General features: G+C 39.6%; 3 protein-coding genes across 4 annotated transcripts; 2 read left to right on the forward strand and 1 right to left on the reverse strand.

Annotated features, from left to right (window-relative positions):
* Positions 1-1,119: 1,119 nt before the first annotated feature.
* LOC125471466 (protein NRT1/ PTR FAMILY 3.1-like) lies at positions 1,120-5,012 on the forward strand. Its single transcript, XM_048571867.1, has 4 exons — positions 1,120-1,252; positions 1,496-1,713; positions 2,482-3,041; positions 3,909-5,012. Exons 1-4 carry the CDS (start codon positions 1,177-1,179, stop codon positions 4,792-4,794), a joined length of 1,740 nt encoding a protein of 579 aa, XP_048427824.1. The 5' UTR covers positions 1,120-1,176; the 3' UTR covers positions 4,795-5,012.
* An 863-nt stretch (positions 5,013-5,875) lies between these two features.
* LOC125471476 (ACD11 homolog protein-like) lies at positions 5,876-7,553 on the forward strand. Of its 2 annotated transcripts, none has more exons than XM_048571901.1 (4): positions 5,876-6,293; positions 6,761-6,933; positions 7,024-7,169; positions 7,264-7,553. In XM_048571901.1, the coding sequence occupies exons 1-4, from the start codon at positions 6,024-6,026 to the stop codon at positions 7,341-7,343; spliced, it is 669 nt and encodes a 222-aa protein (XP_048427858.1). In that variant the 5' UTR covers positions 5,876-6,023; the 3' UTR covers positions 7,344-7,553. The 2 variants fall into 2 exon arrangements, with proteins under 2 accessions (XP_048427858.1, XP_048427857.1); XM_048571900.1 differs by having other exon boundaries at positions 5,878-6,293; positions 7,259-7,553.
* Positions 7,521-10,536, reverse strand: LOC103947462 (dihydrolipoyllysine-residue acetyltransferase component 4 of pyruvate dehydrogenase complex, chloroplastic). Its single transcript, XM_048571899.1, has 6 exons — positions 9,445-10,536; positions 9,137-9,328; positions 8,800-8,887; positions 8,647-8,717; positions 8,453-8,536; positions 7,521-7,977 (listed from the first exon to the last, which is right to left on the reverse strand). The coding sequence occupies exons 1-6, from the start codon at positions 10,324-10,326 to the stop codon at positions 7,873-7,875; spliced, it is 1,422 nt and encodes a 473-aa protein (XP_048427856.1). The 5' UTR covers positions 10,327-10,536; the 3' UTR covers positions 7,521-7,872.
* Positions 10,537-10,939: the final 403 nt, after the last annotated feature.

Raw genomic sequence — 10,939 nt, forward strand, 5'->3', positions numbered from 1 at the left:
GACCAATTTAGTCCCCGTGTTTTCGATTTGGCTAATTTAGTCCTCATATTTGTCCCTATTAGCCAATTAAGGACATTTCATTCAATCTATGTTAAAAAATTTATAAGAAAAATCATAAGAGATATAATTACCTTTTTTCTTTACAAATCTGAAAAATAACACATATAAGAGATCAAACTTTCAATTTGAAAAAGGATTAAGGTTGTGACATAGAAAAGAGAGGGGGTAACGTTATGAAGAAGGTCGGGGAGTTAGGAGGAGAATATTTTTTCTTTTAATTTTTTATTTTATTTCATATTTGAATATTTCAAATCAAATAAATAATTTTATAAATAAGTTTATAGTAGTTTATAATTTTTTTCACAAAAATTAGATGAAAATGTCTTTAACTGGCTAACCAAAATAAACACAAATACCAAATTAGCCAAATTGAAAACATATGCGCTAAAGTAATCCAATAACTAAAACACATGAATCATTCTAACATTTAAGCCTAAATTATTTAGAAAGGAATAAAGAGTAAGGGCGTGCCTAAGGCGTTCCTGCACCTCTGATCTAACTTAGCAATTATAGAAGTGGCGCTTTTAAACAATGCATAGCTATTTGATATATATATATATACACACACACACACATATATATATTAACAAACGATATATTTGTATTAAATGAATAAAGAAATAGGTTAAGCTTTATAATGAGTTTGTCATAATAATGTGGTTCAATTTTACTTTAATAAGAATCGAACTTAAAATTTTTTATTTACAAATGAAGAAAAATACTATTAAATCATAGTATTAAGTGATTCTTTTGTTTCAATGGATGAGACAAGTTGTGAAAACTGTAAATTAGAGTACTCGTCTGTCCATACATGCCTACCTTCTCTTGTCTTGGTTTCAGTAGTTATCGAAATCTCCGCACTCCATAATTTTTTGGCCAAGTTTTATAGGCCACAATTTGCCTACCCCACCTACACTCACAAAACAAAACAAAAAGAACCCCAAAAAAGTTAACAAGAACACAACTATGGTCACATGTAAATGAAACAGTAAGCTTAACTCAGCTGACAAGTTACTCTGCCAGATCTATCCTTTCCTTCATATCATTGCCTATAAATAATGGAGCTTCGCTGGCCACTTAGGCTTAAAGCGGTATAGGAGAGACACCAAAAACAAGATGGAACATATGGAGGAGAAAGGCAGCCATGCTGCAAGGAAAAAGGGAGGCTTGGTCACTATGCCCTTCATCTTTGGTAAGAGCTAATAAATCTAGTTGTTTCAAATTTTTGAGTCATGCTTGAACGTAGTCAAGCTAGTTAGAGCAATGTGCTCATATTTTTACACGCAAATTCGAATTTTCTTTCCATACTTTTGATGAAATTAGCATAGGTTATCCTGTCGTTGTTCAATTCTTATTACGTATCTCTTTATTTGTTTGTTTTTTTTGTTTTACGGATTTTAATTATCAATGTTGTTGGCTTCGTGTGTGTGTGTAGCTAATGAGATTTGTGAGAAGTTGGCTGTGGTGGGATTCGGTGCAAATATGATAAGCTACTTGACAACGCAGCTTCACATGCCCTTAACAAAAGCAGCCAACACCCTCACCAACGTTGCTGGCACTGCAAGCTTGACCCCCTTGCTTGGCGCCTTCATTGCTGATGCCTACGTTGGCCGCTTCTGGACTATCACTGTTGCTTCCGTTATATACCAGATTGTAATCTCTCTCTCTCTCTCTCTCTCTCTCTCTCTCTCTCTCTCTATAGTTTTCTATATATATATTATTAGCACGCATGATAAAGATTATGCGCTCGTAAATTTACAGCTCAATTGATTAAACACCTTAAGATTTGCAACTCATTGATCACTCGTGCACCCAAAGTTCTGTGGTTTGCCCACCCAATATCTATTGTATGAAAAAATATAAAGATTCTTATCAACTTCCTCATCACGAGATTAATAGTTATCGTCGAGCCATTTTTTATTAAAAACTTATTAATTAGGTAGAATTTCTAGTCATCCTTTCGTGATGGGTTTTCCAAAGAAAAAGAAAGAAATAGAATATGTCACAAGTGGACGTATTTAATTTAAAAGTATTAAAAGCATTGTCCAATATGATTGAGGTGAATTTTTCTAGGAGCTGGCTTCTCTGCCCTCTTATTTCTCATACACTTTTATCCTCTTTTATTTGTGTAATTACGGTTAAATCATGTCAATATTTTATATTACGGTTGTTTTTTGTCTTATTATTTTTATAAAAATCAATATAAAATGTTGACGTGGATTAACTGTGACCGTACAAAATAGGAAGGGATGAGAGTGTACGGAAAGTGGGAGGAGAGAGAAGCCAGCTCCATTTTTTTAGCTCTCTGTCACAATCAAGCTCTCAGAGTATTGATAAATTACATTGTTAATTTTATTTGTTTATTAATTAAATACTAATTCCAATTAACTTTTGTGTTTGTTCAATTAATCAATGAACCAGGGAATGATTTGCTTAACAGTATCAGCAGTACTTCCACAACTGAGACCTCCCCCATGCAACCACGGCCAAGTGTGCGAAGAAGCCGACGGGGGGCAGCTAGCAATTATGTATGTCTCCCTCTTACTAGGAGCACTCGGGTCGGGCGGAATCCGACCCTGCGTGGTGTCATTCGGGGCAGATCAGTTCGACGAGAACGACGAAAAACAAACCACCAAGACGTGGAACTACTTCAACTGGTACTATTTTGCAATGGGGGCATCAATACTAGTGGCTGTCACGGTGCTTGTGTATATTCAAGACAACATTGGATGGGGTTGGGGACTTGGAATTCCAACTATAGCCATGTTTCTCTCAGTTATTGCGTTTTTGATCGGGTACCCGCTTTACCGGCACTTGGATCCGGCGGGGAGTCCGTTTACCCGGTTGATACAAGTGGCGGTGGCTGCCTATAAGAAGAGAAAGCTGTCTATGGTGTCTGATCCTAGAATGTTGTATCAGAATGATGAACTCGACGGTCCTATTTCATTGGGTGGAAAGCTTCTTCACACTAAGCATATGAAGTATCTCTCTCTCTCTCTCTCTCTCTCTCTCTCTCTCTCTCTCTCTCCCCCCCTTTCTCTCTCCTCATGTTGCATGTGTTTTGTGGCTCTAAACCACTAATTAAGTTGATTTTTGTCAAAATGTTGGTCCTAATTCATCATTTAACAACATAAACTTAATAATATAATTATTATATACACATTACTATCGTAATCATATCACGTTTTGCAGTAAGAAAATAAGATAATGAGAATCTTATACGATAAAATACATGGTTTCTACGAAAATCCCTCATCCTATTTCCACTACAATAAAATAGGATTCCTGCTAAGAAAAATCTAGATTATACACATATACATATATATAGTAAGTCTAGAAGATGAACATAATTATCAGGGTTAATTAGGTGGAAACAGGTTGCAGGTAATAACTAGATCATTTTGTCCATGCACTGCTCATGTTTTGGACGTAGGGACCACAATCCCTTGACCTTTCATGGATGAGCCGCACCACATGCTTCTGTTTCTGTCATTGCTATGCAACAAAAATCTCACGTCATCTGCTCCACTAATTAGCAGGGACTCAGAGTCGTCCCCACCTCCACAGTCCATAGCAACCCAACAAATATATAGAAGGGAAGAACATGCGACCTAGTCACCTTTTGAATTTCCACAACGTGGCTGCACTTAGCTTCACATGTGTGCGAGTCTCAATCATTGGTTAACTGATACAGAGAGTTTAGGTTTGATAAAATTCATATCACGATAATTGGACGGTTGAGGTTTAATTAAATTGATTGTTTGTATGATATAAGCGTCTTATCTTGATAGACTGTTTAACAATTTAACAATTTAACAACGTTACATATATATGGTGAAATAATGCAGATTTCTTGACAAGGCAGCGATCGTAACGGAGCAGGACAATCTCAAGGCACCAAACCTATGGAGGATCAACACCGTTCATCGTGTCGAAGAACTGAAATCCATAATCAGAATGGGACCTATATGGGGATCAGGAATACTCCTCATCACAGCCTATGCCCAACAAAGCACATTCTCACTCAACCAAGCCAAAACCATGGACAGGCACCTCACAAAGTCCTTTGAAATCCCTGCAGGCTCCATGTCAGTCTTCACCATAGTAACCATGCTCACCACGATCGCCTTGTACGACCGCATCTTCATTAAGGTGGCTAGAAAGTTCACCGGGCTAGACCGGGGAATAACATTCCTCCACAGAATGGGAATAGGGTTTGTCATTTCGGTATTCGCCACATTGGTCGCCGGATTTGTCGAAGTGAAGCGAAAAAAGGCAGCTTTCGCACACGGGTTGGTCGATCATCCTCATGATATAATCCCCATTTCAGTGTTTTGGTTAGTTCCTCAGTATGCCCTTCATGGGATGGCTGAAGCATTCATGTCAATCGGGCACCTCGAGTTTTTCTATGATCAGGCACCGGAGAGCATGAGAAGCACTGCTGCCGCGCTGTTTTGGACCTCCATCTCAGCCGGAAACTACGTGAGCACTCTTTTGGTGTCACTGGTGCACAAGTATAGTGCTGGCCCTAATGGATCGAACTGGCTGCCAGACAATAATTTGAACAAAGGGAAGTTGGAGTACTTCTACTGGTTAATCACGTTACTACAAGTTGTTAATCTTATGTACTACTTATTTTGTGCCAAAATGTACACGTTTAAGCCGATTCAGATCGTAAAGAAAAAAGGTGCTGAGTCTGGAGAAAATCAAGTGGAGCTTGCCAATAAAGCTTAATTGGCTTAGTATCGGTTAATTAATTAAATTAGTCATTAGTCAGAGTTAATATAGCTAGTAAGAACTAGCTGCTGGTACATTAGAGTATAGAAATGAGAAGAATATCTACTTTGGATTAATAAATTCATATATGAAACATCCAGTTTGTACGATCTTTATATTAAGATCTTGGAAGCAGATGAATTTGAACAATGTGCTTCCTACTCTTCTCCACTAAACCAAGACCTCTTAATTTTTCTGTTCACAAAATATTGACTATATATAAAACATATGTACATGATGTAACAGTCGCACTGGAAAAAAAATTATTATATGAGGATATTATATGATCTATTATATATCATAAAATAGAAATGTGATAAAAGAATAATATTTTGTTTACCAAATAATAATACAGTATTTTATTGATTTAAATACGAGTCGACTTTAAACCGTAGGAAAGAACATTGGGCTGTATCTTCAATTAGTTCTTTTTGGTCAATGTATTTTATGTTCAATTTACTTCAAACAACACACAAAAAAAACATAGGATTCCTCCTCCACCCAAAAAAAAAAAAAAAAAAGGGAAATAACATATGGGCTGGATTCAACTTTAGTTGGACTTAACAGGGCCTTGAACCAAGCCCGTTTTAAAATTGGACCAGACTTCAAGATGTAAAACAAGCACCAAGGCCCAATGTAATCACCGTCTAGAAGGCAATAACAAAGACGAACAAGAGATTGACTTTGGCCTTGGACGTGCAAAAGTGTTTTTTTTTCACCTTTTTCTAATTAATATTTATGATTATTTACAAAAGCGGTTGTTTTTTACAGAAGATAATCATCTCCGAATTCATTTTGTGAGGATTTTAGAAATTTTTACATTCTAACCGTTCATCGTGGAACGTATGATGAGTTTTTGTTAGGTACTATTTATGTTTAATTTTAAATTAAATAATTAAATAATTTATAACCACACGATGCACGATAAATAACTAAGATGTAAAGATCTTGCAATCACACGGTTAGAATCCGGATGTGTTCCAAATCCGTTTTTTACCTTAAAGTATGGCAGGCCGCGTCCATAGCGAAGCTTCGAACGGTCAAACCCGACATCCTTACGTTCCTTCTCAAACACAAAATACTCAACCAAAAACAAAAGCAACAAAATCAAGATTGTTCAACAAAACACGGTTTTGGCTCGTTTTTAGTTTGATATTAGGGTGCGGGGAGGAGGTGTCTATTTGTGCATGATTTTAACGGCGAAGCACGGCGGCGGAACCAGAGCCATGGACGGTATCGCAATGGCGGAGTCGACCTCGACGCCTCCTCTAACGGAAATCGTTGAGGCCTTTGAGGAGTTGGGCAAGATCCTCCAATCCCATTCCCATAATTCCCAACAAAAACAACACCAAACGTTGCGTTTGGATACCTTTTCCCAGGCTTCCACCCTCGTCTCCATCCTCTTCAGTTGCCTTGGCCTCGCCTTCAAGTTCGCCGAGATGGAGTACGTCTCCAAGGTTTCCTTCTTCCTTCCCACCACAAACCCTGATTCTCATTTTCTTTAATTTTCTTGTATTTATTTGATTATTGCATCTTTTTATTTTTGGGGGGGATTTCGATTGTTCATTTTTTGTTAAATGTATGATTTGGTTTGTTGGTGAGATCTTCGTGAAATTAATCAACGTGACAATGTGACTTAACCTCGTTTGAAAATGTTTTTAAAATGACTAAAACTCTTTTGATGAAAATATTTCTAGAACCAATCATCAATAAAAATTCAAATGGATTCCAAAAGAATACTTTATCTAAATTTTACTATAAATGTTTTTAGTTGCACTTCCAAACGAGAGCGTTAACATACCTAAATATAGTGTGCCCCTAAAAGTATTGTCATATCTTGGAGATCTCACTGTGGTTGGTTGCAATCTCTTCAGTTAGCCTGCCTCTTCCTGCAGGATCTCACACTGTGCTCGCTTGCGTTCAGGTTAAAGATCTTGCGGAGGCGTCACGGACTTACGACACATTAGAAAGCCTAATAGCTTTTGATGTTGCTAATGGCACGGTGAAATCCCCCGGAAGCCATTCTCGTAATCTGCGCCGTGTCCGGCAGGGTCTCGACCTCATCAGAGCTCTATTCGAACAATTCTTGTCAACCGAGTATGTTCAAACATATGTTGTGCAAACTGCAGTTGTGCTTCATTCTGCAGATTTTCGGTTTTAGACATTCTTCCTTCTTTTGCCTTTCAGTGACTACTCTTTGAGGGAAGCAGCTTCAACAGCTTATGCCAAAGTTTGTGCGCCGTACCACAGTTGGGCAATCAGGACAGCGGTTGCTGCCGGAATGTATGCTCTTCCGTCGAGGGATCAACTGCTGGTGAATCTCGAAGAGACCCGTAAGTCTAAAAGCTTTTCTCCGTCCACAACCAATGATCTCCAGTTTTGCATGCTATTTATTTCTAAAATATAATCAATTTCATTTCAGATCAGTCAGCAGAGAAGAAGATGAAAAGGTACATCCAAGCGTCGCGTCCGGTGATCGAGTACATCGACAGGCTATACCTTTCTAAGAACATCACCTTGGACTGGTGACTTCAGTCTTCATCTATCTCAGTAGGTGTCTACGTTAACGTACAGTTCGTTACGATTACTTCTTTGCTAATACGGGTCTGTACATAAACGTTATTTAACTTGCTACAAGAGAACTATTTCAGAAGTTTATAACTGCTAGAGATGGTGAATATTAATTAGACTGCAATATCAGAAGTTTATAACTGCTAGAGATGGTGAATATTATTACACAGCGACGGGTTTTTACTTTCTACCCAAGCAATCCCTCACCGAGTTCTATCAAACTATTTAAAAGTTCCTATTTCCCTGTTTCAAAATTTTCTCAACAGTGACTGACGAAGCAATGCAAATTCTTAAAAGTTCAAAACAAAATGAAGTACAACACAAGCAGAAAATGCAAGAAATTACTGCAAGAGCGTGTTCCTTAGTTGGGCATCCCGTTCGATAGACACACCCTTCCTTTGTCACTGACGAAAAATAGAGGCTTAGGGTCAAAAACATCAATCCTTGGGAGTCCTGAAACACCGACTACAATGTGAGGCTCTCTGGGTTCTCAACAATCTTTGCAAATGTCTTGAGGAAGGCAGCCAAATCAGCACCATAAACAATCCGGTGATCAGCAGTTACATTCACCTGTAGAAAGAACCATATGCCAGCTCAATTCGGTTACCTTTTCTACAAATTTCAGCAGGTTCAGTGAAATTGTGTCAACTAACAGATTGATAGAGCACAAAAAAGAAAAATATACGGTGTTGAGGAACCTAGATGTTAAATCCAATCAATAATGTAACATATTGATGTTTCTGGAAATAGATCAACTACGAAGCAAGGGGTGTTCCCCTCCTTTCACAGAGAGGTTCATACATATAAGATTGTTTCCTTCCTCTTCCAACAAGATTAATTGACAGTTGCTTTCAGTAAAGCATGTGACATGACAATTTATACAAGTTTGATGTACTGGTGGAAGTATTCTTTTGAGTTGTGTATAAGTTCGTTTAACAGACTCATCCCTTGTATACGTGTGAAACTTAACTTATAACCTTGTAAAGTATGAGAAACAACTTTAACAAAATAGTATGCATTACGGAGAAAACACAAAGACACTCACCAGCATTTTACTTTTTACACTGAAGAATCCATCTGTATCAGCCACAACAGTTGGCTTTGAAGCTCCAACAGCCATGATAGCCCCCTGATTGTCAATTAAAACTTCAGCAAGCAGCTAAAAAAATCATAAAAAATAGAACAATCCTATCAATTCATGAAAACAAAAAATTCTCGTATTAGAGGGTCAAAACTCACCTGCCCTGGTGGAAGAATAGCATCAAACCTGTCCACTCCAAACATGCCCAAATTGGACAAGGTGAAAGTTCCTACAAAGAGTTCAATATAACTTAATGATTATAAAACGAAAGCAAATACGTAAGAACTGACAGAGAGTTTGTAAGTAAATACCTGTTGTGTACTCGTGGGGCTGAAGTTGCTTTGAACGGGCCTTCTCCACTAACTCTTTCCATTTCTGGGATAGCAAATACAAATCCAACTGCACAAACACATACAATTCAACCATCGATAATCAGAACACAAACTACAAAGAACAGAAGCACTAAATCTTGAAGACAAAGGTTCCGCTACTAATTGCATCAAGGCCTTTACATAAAACCCCACACCGACTAAACAAATGGTTAAGTTGCGGACAGTATTGGTGTTGATTAGTAATGGTTCATCAACCACCTTCGAAATCCTAACACTACAATACCAACTAATAATATATTATTCACAAGTAACACACCTTATCAGCATCCTGAAGAACAGGGGTTATAAGTCCTCCATTGATTGCCACAGCAACAGCAATGTTTATGCTGCTGTTATACGAAAAGCTCTTCCCATCTTTGCAGCTCGCATTCACAACCGGGTGCTGAGCAAGTGCCATAGCAGCTGCCTTGGCCAACAATGCAGTCATTGTCACACCCTTTGGTTTCACCTGTTGGACAATTTCAATGAATTCACCCCAAAATCCCAGAAATTCAAACACTAATCAAACCCAAATGACATTGCAAACCAACAATCCAATTAATCCAAACACTATCCACAATGTACCTTCTCATAAAGGGCGTCGATGGCGTCACTGTTAATCGGGTAGCCGACCCGGAAAGTCGGCACCGAGAGACTTTCGACCATGTTCTTCGAAACAGCAGCCTGCATCGTGGTAAATGGCACCACGGTTGAGCCGGGAAGCAGAGGCGGGGCTGCAGCAGAAGGCTTGGGTGGAGCAGCGGCCGCCGGAGTGGGCTCGGCAGCGACGGGTTTAGCAGGCTTGACAATTCCGGCGGCCGCCTCCACGTCAGCAGGCGTAATTCGGCCAAATGGGCCGGTGCCCACCACGGAGGCAATTTCGACCTTGTGCTGCTTGGCTAGCTTCTTAGCAAAAGGAGTGGCCACGCCCTTTTTGGCAGTGTAAGTAGGAGTAGCAGATGGAGCAGGCTGGGCAATTGCAGGGGCGGGAGTGGCGGTAGCAGGAGGAGGCGTGGGCGTAACAGCTGGGGATGAAGAAGACGAAGTGGATTTGGCTTTTTCCCTGGCCTCGGCGACTTCCTCTTCGGTCTCAGCGAGAAGCCCGATGGCGGCGCCGACGGGGGCGGTCTCGCCTTCCCCGACTACGATTGCGGCGAGAATCCCGTCGTAGAAGGTCTCTACGTCCATGTCGGCTTTGTCAGACTCGACGACAACGACGCTCTCGCCTTTGGAGAGGACGTCGCCCTCGGATTTGACCCAGGAGACGATCTTGCCCTCGGTCATAGTGGAGCTGAGAGCAGGCATGAAGATCTCCCTGATCTTGGATTGGACGGTGAGGGTGCGGCTGCGGGGATTGAAGCGGAATGCGGTGGAGGAGGAGGAGGGGGAGAGGCGCCATGGGAGGGCGGTGGAGATGGAGGAGGAGAAGGAAATGGTGGTCTTGGAGAGGAAAGGAGACGACGCCATTGGAATGGATTGGGAGAAAGGCGAGAGAGAGAGAGAGAGAGAGAGAGAATTTAATCGGGAGAGAAATGGAATGGGAAGGGAGCGGAGAGGAAGTTGATAGAAAAAGAGAGGGGCGGAGAAGACGAGGGGGAGAGTTGGTTGGAGGCTTTGAGCTACCCGCAGCAAACTGAGGAGCTTTAGATTGTTTTCATCGCCGTTCTTCTGGCACCTGGCCACTCCCACTCTTTCTTGTTACTTGTTTACGACTTTACTTGTATTTATATTTCATGAATTTCTTTTGGAAAATGGCTGAATTATCAATTTATATACTTTTCGGTCTTTAGTTGGTATGTGGTTAACTTTGATTCATATATCGTCTATGATTGATCGGTCTTTGCATTATTTGATTGATATGTAGTAACTATTTGATGTTTCAGGATTTGATGGATACATCGTCAATATTTAATCAGTATGTTATATATGATTGTTAGTATTTGCTTTTGATTTGTAAAATGATTGTTTCTATCAATATCCACACAAAAACTTCAGCTACATTATGTTCATATTTTGGAGAAGGGATAGGAGTTAAATCAGTAATGAACTATTACTAATAGATTTTATCATTTAGGTGAGT

The sequence above is a fragment of a genome, unplaced genomic scaffold (assembly GCF_019419815.1).
Source record: "Pyrus x bretschneideri cultivar Hongxiangsu unplaced genomic scaffold, Pyrus_bretschneideri_v1 Contig6, whole genome shotgun sequence".
NCBI lineage: Eukaryota > Viridiplantae > Streptophyta > Magnoliopsida > Rosales > Rosaceae > Pyrus > Pyrus x bretschneideri.